Source organism: Micromys minutus (genome assembly GCF_963924665.1).
Source record: "Micromys minutus genome assembly, chromosome: 19".
Classification (NCBI taxonomy): Eukaryota; Metazoa; Chordata; class Mammalia; order Rodentia; family Muridae; genus Micromys; species Micromys minutus.
The window spans coordinates 6,586,481-6,609,383 of record NC_137954.1 but is presented as its reverse complement, the minus strand read 5'-3'; the positions used below and the strand labels follow the sequence as shown (position 1 = coordinate 6,609,383).

At 41.6% G+C, this 22,903-nt stretch overlaps 1 protein-coding gene across 1 annotated transcript in view; it reads left to right on the top strand.

The window, feature by feature from the left end:
* HECW2 (HECT, C2 and WW domain containing E3 ubiquitin protein ligase 2) overlaps positions 1-22,903 on the top strand; it is a gene marked incomplete at its 5' end in the record, with an annotated part of 178,152 nt that overhangs the window by 108,407 nt on the left and 46,842 nt on the right. Inside the window, 5 exons of the mRNA XM_080933317.1 lie at positions 1,185-1,319; positions 4,786-4,888; positions 6,983-7,079; positions 16,402-16,485; positions 20,700-20,809. Coding sequence (XP_080789443.1) covers positions 1,185-1,319; positions 4,786-4,888; positions 6,983-7,079; positions 16,402-16,485; positions 20,700-20,809 — 529 coding nt within the window. The remainder of the gene's footprint in view (positions 1-1,184; positions 1,320-4,785; positions 4,889-6,982; positions 7,080-16,401; positions 16,486-20,699; positions 20,810-22,903) is intronic.

Below are 22,903 nucleotides of genomic sequence, written 5' to 3'. Positions count from 1 at the left end.
TTGCTGTTGTCATGACTGTTGTTTTATTTTGAAACAATCCCTCCCTCCGGATCGCAGGGTAGCTTCCCCTTAGGATGTGTTTGCTCCTACAGTCACAGTGCTGGGATCGCAGGCATGTGCCACACCCAGATCTAAGCGTCCACCCAGTGGCATCCTTCTGGGAGCACATCTTGGTGACTATCTTTTTTTTTTTTAATTCCTTATTAAAAAAAAAAAAAAGAGGGATACATTTACAGATTTTTCAAGGCATTTTGGCATAACACTATATGAATAATTTTGTCAGTACTTAATTCTTTTAGAGGTTTGATAGCATGCATAGAAATCCCACTAGTTACCATAAGCATGAAGTACATAAAGACAGAAAGTAACATGGAAACAGATTTCTTGTTGAGTATAGATTAAGCATAATGATCTGTGAATACCAAAAATTGCCACAAGGCTATTATCTTAGCTCATTATTGATTTGAGGTCCAGGTATACTACACTCTGAGAGGGTGCTATACATTTTTTTCCCTAAGAAGGACTGAAGCTTTCTTTTCTTTTCTTTCTTTCTTTCTTTCTTTTTTTTTTTTTTTTTTTTTTTTTTTGGCCTTTGTTTTTCTTGAACTTCATATAATCTGTGAGTTGTTTCTGGGGTGTTCTGAGCTTTCTGGGGTTAGTATCCAATTATCAGTGACTGCATATTATATCTGTTCTTTTGTGACTGGGTTATCTCACTCACGATGATATTCTCTAGATGCATCCATTTTCTTAGTAATTTCATAAAGTCATTGTTACTGATATCTGAGTAGTACTCCATTGTGTAAATATACCACAATTTTTGTATCCATTCATCTACTGAAGGACATCTGGGTTCTTTCCAGCTTCTGGCTATTATAAATAGAGCTGCTATGAACATTGTGGTGCATGTGTCTTTGTTGTATGTTGGAGCTTCTCTGGGGTAAATGCCCAGAAGTGGAATAACTGGGTCTTCAGGTAGTACTATGTCCAATTTTCTAGTGACTATCTTTTAGAGCTAAAACCAAGTCTATTGTTCCTTCCTGCCCCCCTCACCCCGGATCCAGGCTGTGTGCCTTCCTCTATTATTACTCAGAAGCGGGTAAATTCCCAACTGCAATATTCTTGGTTGGCTGAGATGTGTGTGTGCGTTGCCTATTCTGTTGATGTGCTGGATTGTATTCTAGGCATTTTTTGTCGACCACAACTCCCGGACCACCACGTTCATTGACCCTCGGCTCCCGCTTCAGAGCAGTAGGCCCACAAGTGCGCTGGTTCATCGGCAACACCTGACAAGGCAGCGCAGCCACAGCGCGGGTGAGGTGAGTCCTGGCCCTGTAGGAACTGTCCAATCAATCGATAGCAGACAGGATACTCTGCTTCGTGAAACTGGGCTGCCTTTCTGTTGTTTGCTTGGCTTTCTTGTTTGTTTGTTTGATTGATTGATTGATTGATTGATTGACCAATTGATTTAGTTTTAGTTGATCATTTAGATGCTTAAAAAGTTTTTAAAATGTTGATGAAAATATCTCTAAGCTCAATTGCAGCTTTAATAGTTGGGAGTATACAATAAAAGATTGAAAAATAAAGTTTCATATTGCACTCAGAGAGCATTAGTAATGTGCAAACTTCTCACAGAAGGTAATGATACCTTTAGATACCCGAGGATAGTCTCATCAGAAAAAAAATGAACGAGTTCTTAGTGAGCTAAAATTTTGTTAATTGCAGAGAAGAATTTCTTAAATGAGATTTTTCTGAATGCAGTTGAAATAGTCATCTATAGAATTGTGGTATCCTGGTGGGATCATCTAAAATGAGAACACATTTGCCAGAACTGATATATGTATATGTTGACTGCCCAGAGAAGATGGTCTGACTAAGGGTGACTGCGCGGACACCCCTCTATAGTCTGCTTTGGCATTTGCAGTGGTTCATGGTAGCCACACGAGGACTCTCCAATACCCTAGCCCCAAACACAAAATCTCTTCTGGTTTCCCTTTTCTCTGAACAACTAAAATACATAACAGAACTGTTTGTAGCTGAATTTTCTTCTCCTTAACATAAGTTTATGTGCAAAGTGTGGCTTCTGAAAATTCCCTTAGACAAATGGAATTAAAGCTCCTTTCCTGCCTGCCACTTCCAAGTGCATATCATATTTCCAATAGTATATTGTAGGTCACATATTCTTTAGGCTTTTTTCTTAGAAAATATCGGGAACTAAATAAATAACTGGATTGGATTCATCAAAATTCCACCCATGGAATTTCCCGCCCTGGTCATTGTGCTTTAAAGCATCATGTGTTCACTGTTTACAGAAGAATATACACTAGAAGCTCATATAAAAATGATATATAAGTCTAATGCGGGGTGAGGTATGCATGAAAATATTTATGTTTTATGAGTGGCCAATAAATCTTTATCTTGCTGTTCTGTAAACCATTACTGGTGAACCAGAGGACACTAACAGCATTCATCCTGCCAAACGCAGCTGAACTCTCGCCCTTGGGCCGTGTGTGGACGAGTAGAGTAATTAGGGCCGTGCCTGACTTCATCTCGTGGACAGTGCACTTTAACTGTGACATCACCAGCTGAAGGTGGCTGTTCTGTTCAGTCAGGACAGGGTTTCTGGGAAAACGTACGCATGATTAATAGCTAGACTTACATGTTTAGAACATCTGGCTCAGAACTCTGAAGTACTTTATGGTCCAAGGGTACCCAGTCATGGAAGAGGACCTTCCAAGAGTAAATTAGCAACTTAATGAAAATCTGTCTTCTGTTGAAGGGAGCTGAACAATGAAACAGTGACACAGCACGCAGCTACAGTGTTGTCCAGCCTTTCTCAAAGAACCCCCTTAGGGTGCACTTGGGAGTGCAGTGTGCACAGCTGGACACACTACTTACATTTCTGGGAGGAACTGACCAACATCTGTGGTCTGGTTTTAAGAAGTAAGGTCTTTGAGAAGACCTGTGGCTGTTCTAGGCTGAGAAGACCTGTTGACACACCAGAAATCATACAGACTGGTGGGTTGAAATGTTGAAGTTCCCTGCCTGGGGGGTATAGAGAATGACCCCCCACCCCCAGTGGCTGTCTGTGTTCCTCAAACCCAGACTGGTTAGAAGTAGGCTAAGGAGACTCCTGGTGATGTAATGGGTCTGTTACCATCCTAACTTTGTTTAGCAATGTCTACAGTCGGTAGACAAGCTGGTGTCTCTGCTGCTGCAACAAGCACCGCTGTCAAACAGTCGGGAGTATGACAGATACAAATAATTAACACCAATTCCCCACATTCTTAACTTGGGGAGCCGATTTAAAACTGTATTTTAAGTGAATAAAAATGAAAGTAAAAATCCTTGCTAAACTTTGAAAAGGCCAGTAAGGATGCTGGGGCCGGGGAGAGCTGTATAAAATTCTGGCTGCGTGTGTTGACAAACTGACTCTGATCCCTGGAACCCAGAAAAGGTTAGAAAGAGAGACGTCACTTCACAGATTTGCCCTTTGACCTACACATACAGATGAGCAACACCTACAGCAATAGTGAATAACTTAAAAAAACAGACATTTTTTAGTAGCTGAGACAGAAAGCTGTTTTTTTTTTTTTTAATATAACTCCTTTAGATAGTAACACAGACTTTCTTTTTTATTGTTTCCATGTGTATAAGGGCATAGGAAACAAATAGTAAACCCGTTAATAATAACAACTGGTTTTGAAATATAGAGCAAGCATCATGGGAGATCAGAGGACAGAAATGTACTTAACTTCAGCTCGAAGGGAAGGGAAGGTTGTGTGGATGGGGGACTGTCTGACCTACCCTTTCAATGAGAACATTCCAGAAGAATAAGCAAGCTGGAGAAGACAGAAAGGCTGTTTCTATTGTGAAGAGCTTTAGGGGGCACCTCAAAAGAAGTAATATTTGTTTTATTTTCAATTCATTAATATATTGCTAATGCAATATAATGATATGGCTATGAAGATTTCCGCAGGAAGAGATAGAAGCTCATTTGAGAAGTTCCAGTTTATAAATCCAGTATTACCTCATGTCTCTGTCTTCTCGTGGTCACGATAGTTGTCTTAAAGGACTTCTGGAATATAAAAGAAAATGCTAGAACAGACGCTAAAGCAAAGGTAGAGCTTCCCTGGAAGAACACAGAAGACTGGTTACCCATTTCTAAATCTATAATAGGAACAATAAGTGATTCAGGCTAGGGAGACCTTTTTTAGATCTTACACACCTGCTACTGTTAGCTGTCTGGTGTGGGAGGCTCAAACCAGAAAGAGCTGTTACACCGGGTCCTCTAATGGGCATGTAAAATTGCTTCTGAGGAGATAATGTCCTAACGCACAGCCCCACAGGAAGATTACTGCAGCTTGGCTCCTCTGCTGAGCAGGGAATTCCCTCGTCTGCCCAGCTAAATAAAGGAAGGAATATCCTGGCGCAACCCTGACACAGGTTGTACCGCCCAGCTGTTCCCGTTGGCTGTATCATGGCAGGCTGGGTTTCTGTCTGAGCAGGAGTTATTCCTGATGAACCAGTCTCCTATTTTGCTTCTGTAACCTTGGTAATTACAGGCAGATTGAACCACTGAGCCACACATACTCACTGACAGAACTTCTGTCAAGGACAGGACTGGGTCAACAACCCCCACCAGCACCAAGCCTTAAGAACAGACCCTTCAAGATCATCAGTTGGTCATTTTCTGTGATAAGCATTTCAAACGGCTCCGTTTGAGGTGTGAGAGCCAAGTCTTCTAGCTCGTGGTGCAGACATAACTGTTGCTTGCATTCCCAGGTAGGAGAAGACTCTCGGCATGCGGGTCCTCCTGTTCTTCCCAGGCCTTCCAGTACATTCAATACGGTCAGTAGGCCACAGTACCAGGACATGGTCCCAGTGGGTATGTAACTCTTTCTACAAGTCTCTCTGTCTTATAGATACGAGGCTGATGCATGCCTGTGGCCGGCCTTCCACTTTTCACCTTGTACCATAAAACCACTGTATTATCTTTAAGAAACTTATAACAAAACCTTGTCCTTTGAGTCGAAGAGAGTTTCTGCCTTAAAAAAGTCTATGGTCCTTACTTAGCAAGTATGGGATTATTGAAGTTAAAAAAAAAGAAATCCAACGAGATAATATGCAATCATTTGTGAATTAAGCATTTGAACAAACATGTAATTAGAAGGCCTTGCACCCTGAGACAGAATTTAAATGGCATGTGAATCCACGGTAGCCTCATACACTAATCAAGCCAGGCTGCCACATTTTTAAGGGCTTCTATAACAAACAGAAGGCAACAACAATCTCCGGGATAGTAAGCTGAGATAAACGGTGGCGACCTTCCAGGTCTGGGAACCATTCTGAACTATCACTGAAATGACAACGCTGAAGTTTATTCATGGTCTCTAACCTGCAGCCCCTAAGGTTTGCAGGATGGACACACTGCTGAGAGACAGAGAAACTCGCTTCCCCATCCTGAATCTGAGCAGCTTTCTCTTTGTTTTTGCTTTAAAATACTCATTCAAAAACATAGAGACTTGCCTGGTCAGGGAGACAGCATGACCACGAAGATGGTCTTCTCAGGGCAAAGCACCCAATGCACTGCAGAGGAGCCTACCCTGTGGTTTCCCTAGATGTGGGAAACTTGTCCACACAAGTCTTGGTTTGGGGGAGCGTGTGTAGTCTACCCTAGAAACCAACAACAAAACTCTTTGTCATCATGGGTATACCCATGACCTAAAAGAAGTTTCACAACCACCAGATAAGAAATCTACAGTTGATGTCTCTTCTGCATTTGAAAATGCCTTTATTAATATGTAATGTGTGCATAGCTTTCTGGAGCTATAAAACATTATTGTGTACAAAGTACCTCATCTGTGATCTTGGATTCAATGTAAAAGGAATTCCATCACAAACGTGTCTTCGGTCCACCTGTCAGTAAATGTACATTTAGGGACTCTTGGAGTTAACATTGGGATTCCATTTTAGCAGATAGTATTTTAAAACTTTTAAAATATGTATGTATGGACAGCATGAAGTTTCTGATGTAGCCACCTATAGAATGACTGGGCTCTCTGCTGTTTGTGAATTCAGACACTCTAACCTTGGTTCTCTGAATCATATTTATTAATGATTTCTGATGATTAGTAATATAACTAAGCAGAATAATCTTACAGATAGAGGTTAATTTTCCTGACAGAAAGGTGATAATGGTACTCCTAATAAATATTAATGAACAATTTTGACATTTCTATAGCCTTGATAAGTAGGTGATAGATTGTTTAAAAATATATGTCTTGCCTATGGTTTTTTTCTGTTGCAGTTGTTCATACAGTGGGTTTGGTATGGAGCTGTTTGCATGCAGTATTTATTTATAGACTGGTTTGTCATAAACACTGTGGCTGTAGCTGTCACTATGACTGGTAACTATTGCTTTGGGAGTTCTCTGGTTCGATCTCTTTACCTCTCTGGCTAGCTGATATTCATCCAGAGGATGGTTTGCCATTTCTTATGCAGTTGTCTACTGTTGGAATTTTGTCGGTGTGGCGGGTTTGGTTTGGTTTGGTTTGGTTTGGTTTTTGAGACAGTCTTAACAATGTAGCCCAGGTTAGCCTCAAACTCAGCCCTCCTGCTTCATTCTCACACATGTGGGGATTATAGACTGGCACTGTGCTCCTGGCTTTGAGATTGGTTTTGGTAAATTTAATGTAGTTAATTTTGTTGGTATACTAATCTTGTCATTTGAAAGTAAACATATTGTTAGAGGAGCTGAAAAAAGAATAGCATGTGACATGGACCAGGTGTAACCCTGATAATCATACAACAGCTTAGACAAAATGGAAGGTAGGCATCTGTAGGCACAGTCGCAGAAGAGCTCCGACTGAAGACTGGAGTGGAGAGAACATTAACCAGAAAACAAACTTTTTTAAGTCTAAATTTAGAATTAGCAGTAGACTTTTTAAAAAATTACTGTTTCTTTGTATTTTTTTTTCAGCCTACAATGACAAAATTGTTGCATTTCTGCGTCAACCCAACATCCTTGAAATCCTGCAAGAGCGTCAACCTGATCTTGCAAGAAACCACTCTCTCAGGTAACCATCGTTGGGGTTGCTCCAGGAGGCACTAGCACCAACCATTCAGCTTCAGCGGCACCAGCTGTCATCCTGGGACTTGCTCTTACTTCCTGGCATTGTTCACAAAGGTTGTGTACGAATGTGTCTGTCATCAACATCAGCTCATTTAGCCCCAGTTTTCTCTACCCACCACAAGAGTGGAGTAAGGTTGGTAAATGACCTAGAATTTCCCTTGGAATTCTTGGAATCAAATGTGCATAGCCAAGAATACATCAAAGCTCACAATGACACTGACATTTTAAGTGTAGCTTGAATCAATGTAAGTAATCTTTTATTGAGCTGAGGTTTATAAGGTCCTAGACTTGACATTCTATTTTTCCTTAATGAAAATACAGTAGAACCCAAGTAGAGAATCCCACTTCCCCTGTATGAGCTCCCCCCTTCAATATGCCCTGTTTCCAGTTTCCCCATAGATTCCTCAATACGTTCTCCTCTTCTGTCATGATGTGGTTTTCTTGGTTTGTCAAGAAGGGTCTTCGTTTTAAAACACCTTCTAAAAACCTTTTAACCTTACAGTGGCTCTCAGTTTTGTGATATAGGACAGTGTTTTCCAGTCTCAGTGTGCTGTGGTAGAAAGGGGAAATCTTATATAATCTGGTACTCAATTTATACATCACTGTAACTGTGAGCTTTTCCACCCTTGCCCCAGTTCCTAAAGTAATGACTCTGATAATTATATATGAATAAATGCTTAGGCTATAAGCTTGGGCTTGCTCCCTGACTAGCTCATAACTTAATTAACCCATTTATTCTTTTCTGAGTACTACGGGGATGGTTACCTCCTCTCAGTTTCATGCTTCTGTGTCCTCAGAGTTAAAGGTGGATCTCCTCCTGCATCAGACTCTATCCCAGAGTCCCTTCAGCTCATTAGCCCATCATCTTTTTTACTGACAGGTGATGCTTCCATATAGTGCATAGTTGTCTCTATATGGTGACCTTTAATGGTAGAAATGCATTTGTTAAAGAAGCTATCTTAATATATGGCTGTGGTTCTGAAAGATTGATCCGATAACTTCTACCAACCTTGTTGTCACCCAAATGATGTAAAGCTTTATATAATACAAAATGCAGGAACTCAACCACACACCTACCCCCAACCCCACTCACTCCTCTTCCATCTTTGAAGTCATCCCTTTGACTTACGTCTTATACGCTTTCCAGAAGCTCAAGCCAAGAAGTATGGGGAAAGCCCAAGCCTTGTTTGCTTTGATTCTGTCTAAGGCATTCTACACCACAGATGGTGTAATAACCTGACTAGACACTAAGTTGATGATTAATTGTGTGACGTATGAAATTGTTCTTTGTACTCTTGGCTATGTGGCTTTATTGCTCTAATTTGATTTCTCACATTCTTATTTTTCAATTAGATTCTTAGACCCTTTCCATCCAGCCCACCAGTCCCTCGAGGTCTGTTTCTTGCTGCCCAGATATCTGAAAATCCTCTCTATGTAGTGAACAAATTGTCATTATTACTACGTTATCCTTACCTTTACAAACTTTACATTTCTGAAGAATATAAACTAGGCAAACTTTTATGTATGGCATCTACATTATGTCTATGTTAGAACCCTGGCTTCACAAAGCTAACTCCACAACGAGCATGCCGTTCCTGATCATCAAAAATTATAAAAATTATGCAAGTATGGATTGTGAACTTTTCTTTCTTAGGGCATCCCCTCAGCAAGTCACAGTCCTCTAGAGATTAATAAAATTACGGAAGTGAGTTCAACCTTCAAATTAAGGATCATAGAGATTCTGGACCTGAAAGCAAAACAAATTCCTCCTCTTTTACTAATAAGGACGTGAAGAAAACTCCAGTTTCTCTCACCTTTAATTCCTCCAGACACACACATGTGCAAGCATGCATGTGTGCACACATGGGCACGCACACCGCATGCACACACACACACACACATAGGAGTGACAGAGAGAGAGAGAGAGAGAGAGAAAGAGAGAGAGAGAGAGAAAGAGAGAGAGAGAGAGAGAGAGAGAAAACAGACTAAGATAGTAAATACTTTAGTTTTGTGCTTTTCCTCTGGACTCTAGGTTATTATTTAAAGTAATTAGCATACCTTTAACTCTGCCATGGGAGAGGCTGAAAGATTTAATCTACCTGAGCAGGGCATCTGATTTACCACAAGTCCATAATGACTTAGAAGAATTTTAACAAAATTATTAGAGGGACAATGGAAGTCTCCAGTTAATAGCATCCAGCTTTTTTTCTTTCTTTCTGCTTTTTTAGTCTCCTAAGAAGGCTGACAATTTTAATTTTTTCAGTGGTTTTCAGGGTTCCCACTTAAGCATATTTTTTCCTGCATAGATCTTACACGGTAATCTCTTATAGAAAATTAGTTCACTAAATTCGAGATATATTTCCATCTATTTATGCTTCAAGACTCTGGTCAGATTGTGACCACAAGACACATCCGCAGGCATGACAAAAAAATGAGGCAGGAACTCAAATTGATGATGTAATGTTCTTTCTCTTACCCAGTATGTCCCACCCTGTGCTTTCATTTGCTTGTTATAACAAATAAAGGAGAAGTTTGGATATCTGTGAGGACATTCTGTTTCATAGTTAAAACTGCATCGTAAGGAACATTCCCACAAATGTAGGGGTGGAATCTAAACTGAGGTTTTTAATCTCAGAATTTAGTGACGTTTTTGATAATATATTGTGTTAGCCAGTTGTCATTATGAAAAAGTTCCTGGGATGATTAATGTATTAAGAGAAAAGGCTTACTTTACTTTTAGTGTCTCTAGTCCTTGGTCTGGTAGACTTCTGGTCTTTGGTCCTGTGATTGGGGGATGCAGGAGCTGCCAGATGGGAAAAACAGGAAGCTAAGTGCTCATTGTAGAACCAGGAGCAAGAGTTAGGAGCTGGAGTATCTCAGTCCCCATTGGGAGCACAATCTCAATGATTTAAGAACTCAAAACATCTCTTGGAAGTCCACAGCACTGCCTTTCAGTATCCTTTCACAGTTAAGTAGAGTAAGGATTATGAAGCATTTGGTAGTTTGTAAGCCTAACACACAAACCAGAGAATGAAGTCAATATGTTAGGTGTCTGTCCTTTACATCTTGATTGTATCTAAGGACTAAGTTTGAGATCATTTGTTTTTGAACGTCTCCGGGTTCTCAGAGACACTTGCTTTGGGACGGATTGAACATGTAGACGGAACTGTGTGAGTCTGTGCACGCAACCGAACTTCAGTTAAAACTCCGAAGGTCAGGATTAACTTCGTGCAAGAGGGCTGGTGCAATTTTTACCAGTTCCTACCTCAAAAGGCTTTTATATACATACAATGACATCAGCCTTAGAAGGAAAGAGAGCTAAGTGAACTCTGGGAAACAGTTGCCGAGAGTTAAATATTTGCTATTAACGTCTTAACTTGATCATATGTGCTAGCGTGCATGTGTGTGTAGGCTTCTGCCGTATACCTATCTTTGCATCTTTGCATTCTGGAGTATGTTTATTTTAGAGCCAAAATATGGGGAGTTAGTTTCAATTTATGAGTATATTTTTTAATTAAAACACCTGGTACCAAATACATAACAAAATATTATAACCCACAGAAACTATAAAATCTGTACATTCTGGTCCATCCTAGGCACTGGCGTTAGAATGATGGGCTTGGAATCAAGCTGTGAGATGCCTTAGGAAAGATGGATCATAACTAGATATAACACTTAAACTTCTTTTACCAAATTCAAAATGGTTTTGTTCATACTGGCATTTCCTCTTATCTATAGCGATTAAGTTCTAAGAGCCCGGGGCTTGCATGAGAGTCCGTTGCACGGAACTGTGCACGCACTGTGATATGTGCTCGTGATAAAATTTGATTCACAAATTTGGCACAGCAAGAATGTAGCAATTCCAAATAAAGTCGGGTTAGTATAACAGTATGCTGTAATAAAAGTTGTTGAAAACATGAATCTGTTTATATCTGGACACTTTCCATTCAATGTTTCTGAGCTATGGTTGACCATAGGTGACAGAAATCAGACAATAAAAAAGCCACAGGGCTAAGGAAATTGTTCAGTGGTTATGAGCTCACGCTGCTCTTTCAGAGGACCTGAGTTTGATTCCCTGCACCAACATTTGGTGGCTCATAACTCTAGCCCCAGGGATGCCAGTGCCTCTCGTCTCCATGGCTACTGGTTCTCTCTCTGTGTCTCTCTGTGTCTCTGTCTCTTTCTCTCTCTCTCTTTCTCCCTCCCTCCCTCCCTCTCTCTCTCTCTCTCTCTCTCTCTCTCTCTCTCTCTCTCTCTCTCTCTCTCACACACACACACACATACACACTTAAACTAAAATAAATGGTTTTTAAAACCATAAGAAATGTTATGTTGTTCCTCACCTCATAAGGAAGGAAGGCAAGAAGGAAGGAAGGAAGGAGGGGAGGGGAGGAAGGAAGGAGGGGAGGGGAAGGGAGGAAGGAAGGAAGGAAGGAAGGAGGGGAGGGGAAGGGAGGAAGGAAGGAAGGAAGGAAGGAAGGAGGGAGGAGAGGGGAGGAAGGAAGGGAGGAAGGGAGGAAGGGTGGGTCCACAGAGAAAAGGGGAGCTACTGTATATAAAATTGTGGGGTTTTTGGATGCATGGTTCCCATCACCACTAAACTATGAGACATGTAAACCTGTCATATGAACTGTTGTTTGATATGCTGAGCATCATTCTAATTTTACGGAGAGGTCAATGTCTAAGTAACTGTCCCTCATAGAAATCCTCAATACAAATCCATCAAATGAGGGAACAGTGTAATCAGAATGGACTGCCAACACCAGCAAAAAGTACATAAAAAGGAGCAGGTCACAAGAACTTTAGCTTCACCCTGTTTCCAACAGGTACATCTGTTGAAAAGAGCTCGAGTCAGGATGTGACCCATCTAGTAACAGGCTGGGTAGCTTACAGTCTTCTGAAAGCCTACAACACAAGCTCCTGGCTAGGTATTTGCAGTTTGTATGCTCAAGATGAAGAGACAAAGTTAAGCAAGTGTTAGAGCTTAGCCTGTAGATGATTTCTCCTCATCTGTATCGGCAGTCCTCAACCTTCCGAATACTGTGACCGTTCAACACAGTTCCTCTAGCCGTGGAGACCCCCAACCATAAGATTATTTCATTCCTACCTTATAACTGTCATCTTGCTATTGTTATGAATTGTGGTGTAAATATCTGATGTGCAGGGTATTTGATATGTGACCTGCACCATGGGGTCTTGACCCACAGGTTCTATATGCTAACCTCAGCATGGGGATGGATTTATATCATTTGTGTGTCCCTGAGAGTCGCCTAAGAATTTTAGGCCACATGGACTAACATTCTAACCGGCCCTATAGAGAAGTAGGTAGGAAGACAAGGAACCCTTATACTGTGGGTCATCTGTTAGGGCCGACTGTCCTGTGACTGTGATAATCATCAATGGCGATCTCGACTTTTCCTTTCTTGGCTTTGATCCATTAGGGAACTCCAAGCACTTCTCTAAAACCACCTCGGGCAGCTTTAAAAGCACATGCGTCTACAGCTGTGTGAGTGAGCACCCAGGAACCCAAGTACGGGTGCGGGGGAGGGGGTCTACACTGCTGACTCTAATTCTGCCTCCACAAGTGACACCCTCCCCCCTTTCTTTTAACTTCAAGACCAGAGAGAGAGGTTTCGGTGAGAATGTTTTCTGTGGGAATTTCAGTCTTAAAACATTGCTTGTTGTCCTTAAATGACCTCCTTCCTGGGAGAGCGTTGCTCTCTGAAGGCACATGTCTTTGCTGAGAGGAAGTGGTTACGGGCCAAGTGTGAGAGGCAGCCGCACGGGCAGCGTTTTCCTGCAGCTTTTTTCTACACTTGCCTTGGCCAAACTGCTCAAAGGCAATAGAATTAATACTTTAGCTGACACCGTTTTTCAGAAGTCAAATCATCAGTGTTGAGATTATTATCAGAATAAAGACACACTCGTCCTTTTTGTGGGGTAAGGGAGGGAGTGTTGGTTTTTTGACACAGGGTGTCTTTGTATAGCTCTGGCTGTCCTGAAACTCACTTCATAGACCAGGCTGGCCTTGAACTCATAAAGATCTACCTGCCTCTGCCTCCCAGTGCAGGCTTAGAGCCCTGTCTTTTGTTTCCCCTGGGCTCGATCTTGTGTGTTGGCCTCCGATGGTCTGTGGCATGCCACCTGGGTATTATCATGGCATCCTCTCCCCCACAACAGAGACTTATTTGTATTGGCTGACTCCTAGTCTGCCAGTTTATTTACGGTGCCCCTGTTAGGATTCAGACCCGGGACAAATAGCCGAGGTGCATATTTTACAAACCAAAGGGGATCTGGCCTCCATGTTCTCCCAGCATCCCTCAGTCCCCACCTGTTTTAGGGCATGGCTGGGATAGTCCATCCTCTACTCTGAACTTTCCAGCCCAGTGGTTGGCCTTCCCCCTTCTCCAGAAGGTCTTCCTTCCCTTTATAATCTGGGCATTTAAGTTATTCCCCTCTGTCCCTGTGTGCTCTTTCTCTTTCCTTCCTCCTCACACCCTCCCCATGGCAACCTCCCCTGACTTCCTTCCCTGAGACCAGTGAACCCACTGGAGAGTGGTTCCCCAATGAACCTGCCTTTGTATACTTTAATTTGGTGGCTCCCAATAAATTACCTTTATACACTTTAATTTGGCCTGAATTGGCTCATTTTACTGGTAAAGAATATTTATCAACTCCAAATATAGTAGTGATGTTACTGAATGTATCTCATGGTGTGTGGTGAATCTCATCACTTTTTTTTCTATTTGCAAAGCTTTCCATATGACAAGACATGGCATTTTTCATGCAACATTTAGCATAACTGTGTAATATACTTTTTAAGTTCATCTTTTTGTTTTCTCTTTAACCTGTGGCTATATGAGTTATAGCATATATATATATGCTATAACTCATATAGCCATCCTTGATCATTTTCATAACAGAAATTAATAGTGCAATAAAAAAGTCTCTTTCCAATAAGTAAGAGAATTGTGCATGAGCAGAAAATGGGCACCAAGGCCCTGGTGGTTAAGGGCAGACAGTCCTGTCACTACATTGGAAGAGTCTGTGTCTAATTGTTAAGCACTTGTCTTATAGCTGCATATCATGCAGCATGAAGCCACATGGTAGTAGACAGTCGTATGTGTCACCTATAGTTTCCAGGATATGCTGTATCCTTTTCGTTGTTTTCGTCACCAAAACGAGAAGAAACAACTTGCGGCAGAACTTGGGATTTTCTCTGTAGATGTCTAGTCAATGCAGGTCGCAGTTTGAGGAACACTGGTTTATAGGACGTTGGGCAAATCGGTGTTAACCAAGGAACAGTTCTTTTTTAATTCTTGGAAATTATATGCCATTGTCTCTGAGACAATAATTGTCTCTTCCTCCCTGGCAGTTCTCTGAATCATCTGTAAACTAAAGTCATTCTTGTTTTTACTTAAAAAATTTTATAAAGGACCTCTAGGGTCCAAGGCCTAAACCAAAACTCAGTTACATGAACAGAACCTGTTATGGGATTTTAATATAATCATGGGAATTGTTTTTTATTTCTGTTGCACTACAAACTCCTGGACAGACAACTTTATGGTGTCCTTTAAGCCTGGTCTACTATGTCTGGAAAAGTTGAAGGAAGGAAGAAGGAAGGAAGGGAGGAAGGAAGGAAGGAAGGAAGGAAGGAAAAGAAGGGAGAAGGGGAGTACGGGAGGGGGGAATTAATACAATGTACACAAGATGATGCTCTCTAGAAGCATGATCCAGAGCTTGTTGCTGTGACAAGTTCCTTAGCCTAAGTTCTTGTGTCAGGTCAATAATAATATGTTTGATCTACAAACACGTACGTTTACCTCTTCAGTCCGCCATCGCAGTGAAGCAAGACAAATAGAACAAAAGCAAAACTCAAACAGGCTCCCACTTTCACCAACTCCGTTCACTTGAATTTTCTACTGGCCTGGTAGAGAACTAGTCTCAGCCCTAGTCTCAGTCAGCCTCTGGTATGTTCTTGTCTGAGAATCAAGCCAGTTGTTTTCATTGCCTAGTAGTTGGACAAGGAGTCTTCCCACTGGCACACTGTCCCTGATGCCACCCTCTCTTCTTCCCTTCACCACATCCTCCTTGTGGCTCAGCTGAGTGGTGTTCTTGCTCATGCTGCAGCCTGGAACACAGCACCTTGTTCATCGCTTTGTCCAGTTCGATGCATTACTGTTGAATGCTCTGAAATAACATGAGGTAAATTAGAGAAAGAATAAAAAAATGTATTAGAATTATGTCCATACGAAAAGTTTAAGATATGAACATGAAGATGATTTGTGAATCCAAAGATGTCGTCACATGTATTTATGGTAAGTTAATGGCAGAAATAGCATTGTCACGGCAGTGTGTGTGTGTGTGTGTGTGTGTACTGTAGTAGAGATCCAACCCGAAGCCTTCCATGCAACAGGCAAGTGCTCTACTGCTGATCTCTGTCCTTACCCACAGCATTGTATCTGGCGTGTGACGGCTGTTTACATGTCTGCATTATCGACTTTCCCTGTCTTAGTAATTAAGAATGTTTCAGTTTTTCATTATTTAAACAAATTCATTATTTAAAATAGTCATGCTTTTTTTGGTTTTGTTTGTTTGTTTGTTTGTTTGTTTGTTTTTTAACTGAAGCTATAAGCTCAGTACTGTCTGTTTTCAAGAAAAACCCTGCCACATGTCACTTACAGGTTTATCCTCAGGAAAGCAGATGGATATTCCTACCCATACCTTTCGAAGGACGGGATAAATCTGGGTGGTTGCTTTCTGAAGAGCATAGTCACTCTTTCAAACTGCTACTTAGATCCAAACTCCCAGGTAGCCTTAGCCAGCAAGGGGACTGGTTTGACTGTCTGGCATAGTGAGTGAGGTCTACAGTGCTCCTTAGGCAGCGGAGTGTGGGAAGAGCTAAAATAAGTCTTTTCTCTGACACTAGAAGTTGTTGTTGCCCATGGAGTCCTTTCCTTGTATATTTTGTTTTGTACCTTTTTGTTTGTTTGTTTGTTTGTTTGTTTGTTGTTTTTGTAGTGCTGGGGATGAACTCAGGGCTTCCTGAATCCTAGGCAAGCATTCAGACCTCATTCCAGCCCTGCAATGTGCTTCTCAAAAGCAAGGAGTGTGTCTGTTGGGGGGTTTGTAGTCCTGAAGTCCCATAGCATGGTGCCGCTTTATAAGAACAAAAACTGCTACTCCTGCCATAGAAACTGTGGTTAGCCAATAAGTTACAGCCCCAAATCCTATCATGAACATTTGCACCGTTTCTTTGCCTCAAGGGAGAAGATCCAATTTATCCGAACGGAAGGGACCCCTGGACTGGTGCGGCTCTCAAGTGACGCAGACCTTGTCATGTTACTGAGGTATGTAACACCAGAGCCTCAGGTAGATGTCTCCTGCTGTTACCTGTTGATACTAAGGGACATTTTTTAAAATAATATGCCACAGTGTTGGTAGCCTTAAAAATGCCTCTTTTCTCCTTTGAATTTTAAGGAAGTCATCATATTGAAGACTTAGGATGCAGCTTTCATAGTAATTCATTTGAGATTACATCAGGTAGCCCTAAGATTAGCTTACTCACACTGTGACACTGCTGAGAAGCAGAAAAGTTACACAGACAAACACATCGAATTCCGCGCTCACACAGTAGAACAGAAGGTAACCACAGAAGTATGCGCTGCTTACCCCTGAGGCATAGTAGAAATTTTCTCTACCACCAATTTAAACAGATTGGATTATATTAAAGACAGGCTTATTGGGAATCTAACTTTCTGGTAGGCAAGTTCACTGACCCCGGGAACCAAGGCCAAGGAAGAGAAATTGCCATGGAGAAAGGGATGGGGATGGGGGAGTGGGGGATGGGGGATGGGGGGTGGGGGATGAGGGGTAGAGGAAGAAGGGGAGAAAGGAGCACATGTGTAGAGTGAGAAGAGGAGAGAGAAGAAGGGAGAGGACAGAAATGTCTTGATTATTTAGGGAAGAGCCTCTGGGGGAAGGACTGCTCAGCCCTTTGGGCTGGAAAGTTCAGGTTTGGAGGTAGAGTGTGCTAGGTAGGCACTGAGGGATGCTGGGAGAACCTGGTGACCCGTTCTGCTTTGGTTCATAAAATATGCGCCTCAGTCCCTTGTCCCCAGCTGGTAGACCTGGGTTCTATAAGAAAGCAGGCTGAGCAAGCCAGGGGAAGCAAGCCAGTAAGTGACATCCCTCCATGGCCTCTGCATCAGCTCCTGCTTCCTGACCTGCTTGAGTTCCAGTCCTGACTTCCTTTGGTGATGAACAGCAATGTGGAAGTGTATTGCCTTTCATGGTGGTTGAGTTCAGTTTTAAATTTCAGAGTACTTTGGAAGGCCAACTATAGAATTAAATATATATATATATATATATATATATATATATATATATATATATATATATATATTTCTTATGTTTAATATCAACCTTCAACCACAAGCAAATTAGGAATTAAATGCTTTGCAGGATCCAGTGGTTGAGAAACTGCCCTGGAGGTCTCCATAGGATCCAAGCCCCCCAGGCAATGCTTTGTTGATCCCCGAGGGCTAAAGGCCACAAGGTGCTGCTTGCTAGCTCCCTCTCTAGCTGCTTGCCTTTTTCTTTTCCTTGAGACAGGGCTACTCTGTATAGTCCTGGCTGTAGACCAGACTTGGCGATCTCGCCTGCCTCTGCTTCCCTTGAGCTGGGATTAGAGTGCACCACCATGACCTGCCCTGTTTGTCTTCTGTGTCGGTCTCGACCTTGACTCTAATTCTTTCTCTCCCAGTGTTGGTTGTCCTGTTTCTTGCCGAAAATCTGTTTCTATTGTTGCTATGAAACCAAGATTCCAAAAGATTCAATCCCTCCCCAAACTCTCTTCACTTGAGCTGAAGAACTTTTGAGAAGGGTGTGTCACTCCTCATTCCAGCAGGTGACCCTTTTAACTGCAGTGTACGGAATTAGTCCTAAACATAGTACAGCCTGCCAGGTAGTCCGGAACACTACTGAGCTGCTAGTGCAAGAATAAAATGTTTCTATCAAAGTTTACACTTCTGTTGTAAAAATAAAGTAACAAAAATAAGTCATATGCCTGTGAAGGGTGAGCAGGAAGAGAGAGAAGGGAATAGAGGCTTTTGATTTGGGGTCAGGGGGAATCTCTAGAGGGGAACCCCTAAGGATGAGAACTTTGCCACGTGCACAAAAGTTAGTATAGGGCAGCAGGAAGACTGGGAAGTTTCCTGTCAGCCGGAATCAGTCATTACCAGGATAAGGGATGAACGCTGAGTTTTAAGAAAAAGAATGTCAGGTGGTAGGTAAACCTTGGGCAGCCATTGTCAGGTGTCTGCAGGGGACAGAGGCGGGATCAAGAAAATATGTCTGAAATGAGGATATATTCTCACTGCCCGGAAACCAGAATGAAGAAGTTTTCAAAATGGCGTGACCATGGCTTCAAGTCTCAATCTTCTTCTATCCTTCCTTAAGCAGTCTTTAGGAGGTATAGTCTTAAATATATCAGTATAGCTAAAATATTGGTACTTTGTTTAAAAAAAAACACAATCTACATGAATCTCTTATATGTAAAAAGATCTTACAAATAAAGAGCAAGACCTGCTTGGGAAAATAAGCACGTTCACTGAAACTTAAAAAGCCTTTGAAGAAGCCGGACAGTATACTCACACATATTAAGTCTTGAATTATGGCATAGTATTTAGTTCTTAACCATCATCTCATTTTTCAAATGTATTTATTACAGTAGACTATCTTCATTTACCTAATAAATGATACTTACTGGAAATGGGGGTTTTCTATTCACATTCTCAGTTCTTTATTCCATATTTTACTTTGAAGTTTATTTTTAACAACTGATTTTATTTAAGATGTACCTTTATCAGGTTTAACATGGGAAGTGATGAGTAAACTTGGACATATTAAATAGGAAGTGATTAATAAATCTGTATGCATAAGCAGCTTTAAAGTTGTATAACAAAAGATGTCTTAAGTAAAGGCATGAAAAAGGCAGCCAACCAAAGGGCAATATTGTCAACAGATAATGAACAAGTGAGGAATGACTTTCAGCTATTTTTAAAAGAAGAGAGTCGGAATCCGGGCAAAGGCAATGAGATGCCCTCTTGCAGGAACTGAAGAGGATTTGGTTAATCCATGTGTGGGACGACACCGGTGACCATGAGATGCCGGTGACCACAAGATGCAGTTTTGTACAATGAGCCACTATGTAGAATCCAAAATGGCTGATGCCAACTGAGGCCGAGAAAGTCTTGCCTCATCTGGTCAGTGGAGATTAAAGTTTCTGATGAGACCACTGCTCTGTACACAAACTGCCAATATCTTAGACAGTCTAAAAGGCTAAAAGATATTTTTATATTTTAAGAATTATGTATCTATTTCTGAGTGTTATCCCTGCATATGTGTAAATGTATCACGTGTATGCAATGCCAGAGTGTTAGGTCCCCTGGTACTAGAGGTACAGATGGTTGTGAGCCACCATGTGGGTGTTGAGGACTGAATTCAGATCTTCTATAAGAACAGCAAATGCTCTTAACAGTGAGCCATTACTCTAGTCTCCAATTTTGTCATATTTTCAAATGAAATATTTTTCTATCCTTAATAGATTAAACACTTTGAAAAACCTTATCAACTTAGAAAGCATATAGTGAAAAGAATCTATGTACCTACTTAAAGATATAAGTAGAAATATAGGTTTGTGTTAGAATAGCATTTGTAAAAAATTAAACTACATGAAGTGCTGAATTCACATAATATTTGTTTGTTTATTTGTTTTTAAGGTAGGAGACCTTATATATACACTTGAGATGAAATCCAGTTATCGGTAACTCTTACCTTTGTGTGATAGTAATTTAGTATATAGTCCAACATTTTCAGTGAACACAAAACTTCACAAAGGCCATTTCTTTCTGAGGATGTTTTAACCACACACAAGATGTCCGTGTGAATGTTTGCTGGAATAGCGGCCTATGTGTCAGTTTGTAACCAGCCACAATCCTAGTTGAACTGCAGAGTTTGAGGTAGAGGTTAGGGTGGATTGGGTGGGTATGTGTTGTGACTGAACAAATCTGATTTTGTGTATGTATTGTGTTCACACTAAGAAACTCACATGTACAGGAGATACCATGTCGAGAACATTCCTCCTGCCATTGGTGATAAAAAGCAGGCAGTCAGGGAAAGGGTGGATATATTTTCAAAGGAGATCGGGATAAATAAACTAGTATGTTCATAGAATGGCCTGATATACACCCAGCGAGGAATATCCTAAACCTTTATGTATCCACAGAGATATCAGACTACAACAATATTGTTGATGAAGGAGGTGGGCAAAACTCGAGCATGATAAATATTTACAGAAAACATTTAACAATGTGTAAGACAAAACTGTGTTCTACCTGTACATGGATGTTTTCAAGTATGAAACTGTGGAAGGAAACTACCTGTTAAATTGTAATGGAAGAGAACAAGAAAGACTTCATAGACTCTGCCTCCTACTCACTGTGGCAGCAGGCACTTGGCCCTGTTGGCTAACATATATACTCTGTTCCGTGTCTTTCCCTAGCTTATTTGAGGAAGAGATAATGTCTTACGTGCCTCCTCATGCCTTACTCCACCCCAGCTACTGTCAGTCCCCGCGTGGCTCCCCTGTGTCATCTCCCCAGAACTCACCAGGTGAGTCTACACTACACATGGGACTTCTCTGAGGAGCACAGGAACGGGTGCTCTGCCTACAGGTACACACTGTGTGGTATTCGCTACCGTTTTGAGTAACTCGCTTCCTTGTAAGTTCATTTTGACTGAAAGATTCTAAACAGGAGAATAAATGTTGGGACTATAACACATCCTGCTGTAGAATTTACTTTACATTTTGCTGCCTACTGGTTAATGGTTCTTGGAAAATATTAGGGCACAAAATATTTTGTGAGCTCTTTTGATTTAAGGAGTTGGTTGGGGGAGTACAGCTTTGATAGACAACAAAAACAATGTCTCCACTTTCAGAAAAACAAATACAGAATTTAAATTATCGGGTATAATGGACTTGAGTATTTTCCTCCTATTGTTGTAACTAATTGTCTGAGATGATGTGATGGGCAGATGGAACAAGCCAGTGAGTAAAAACTTACTTGCACTCCTTCGGAAGAGGCGGGTGTGAATTTCGGGGTGGTGAATACCCAGGCGTGCACACAGTATAGAATCTTTGCAAATGAACTTTCAGGAAAGGTGGCCATGATGTTGACAGAATACCAGCTACACTTTACCACGGGCAGCGTGTTCACACTGTTTCAGTAGAAAAGCAAACGTCACTTGTGTCCCTGAAGCTGCTGTGCTCTTAAATGCCTGTTCTCACACGTTGCTCTGATAATAAAGCCACGGTCTAATTGAACCCCACAAACAGGAAAAGCTCTATTAATCCGTCCATCTAACACAGATTTATTGAGCATCCAACTGTGGTCCAAGCGCTGCATTAGAGCCTGGCCAAGTACCGACAGATGACCACTACAGTCTCTGCCTTTGAAGGGTTCGAGGTGAGGCGGTGAGTCACTGTTGAGTCTGCAGCTCAGTGGTCAGTGCCCTGATGACAAGACAGCTGGGACCGTGGGTGTGGGGACACTTGTTGAAAGAAGACTGAGGCAGCAGGAACCAAGGGGCCCTAGAAGGACAGCTGAATAGAAATTTGCCAGGTGGGACTCAAGGTTTAGCTGAGTGCTAAGGAACTTACCTAACCCCTGGGATTGGTCCCCAGGACTGAGTGAAGGGGAAAAAACAATCTCAAAAAGACCAAACTAGCAAAGAAAAATCAGAACTGGAAGTTTCCCAGATGGGCCAAAGGCAGGACATTTGGATAAAAGGGTTGGATATGCTGAACAAAGACCTGGGATGCTGAGGAGAAAGAATAGAAAAGGAAGGCAGTTCTGGAGATTCCAGTTGGAAATTTAGGCCAATAGTGGTCGCTGATAGTCACTGAGGTCTTTCTTATGTGACCTCTTCCTGTATAGACCCTGCCTTGGGAAGGTTATTAATAATGTCATAAATTTAAACCCAGTGGCCTGTCTTTGGACCTTATCTTTAGCATCTGGCTCTACTAACCATGCCTTTACAATTGGCTTTTTGGTGAAATCTCTGAAATTTTACAGAAAGAAAAATGCCAGTGGTACAGGACCCTGTTTCCCGAGGATCCGTTTGATGACAGAGCCCAAGGCACTGGAGGTTGAGGAGCCACTTGAGATGATGTTGCACTAGACATATTAAGAGCTGGACTTGGTGGGCAGCAGCTATGGGACACAGGATGGGACCTGTCATATACTGGGACATTAGGACTGAGCCCAGCTAAGAAAAAACCAGGCAAATCCGAAGGTCTTCTTGCCCACAATGCCCAGCAGACACTGCAACCACTTGCCCAGAAGGGAAAAAGATATAACATATAAAGAAATGTAAAGCTAGCTTGACTTGTTACTTTTTTCTTTTTTTTTTTTTTTTTTTTTTTGAGAAGTTTGAGGGCTCTCAGTCTGAGATACCCAAAGACAAGGGGAAAAATATAATTAGGAGACATCAGAGACAATTGGAGAGTGCAGCCGTCAGATCTTAAAGCCTGGAGCACAGGAAGCGTTGAGAACATGAAACAGGGTGATCACAGGAGAATTCTAGTCTAAAGATCACGCTGAGGCGGAGGGTGAGTAAGAGGGAGGTGGGTTTTGGAGTTGGATAGAAAAATGGTCCCAGGGGAGCCTATTTTCAAGGAGGTGCCAGACGCTCAAAGGATTCAGA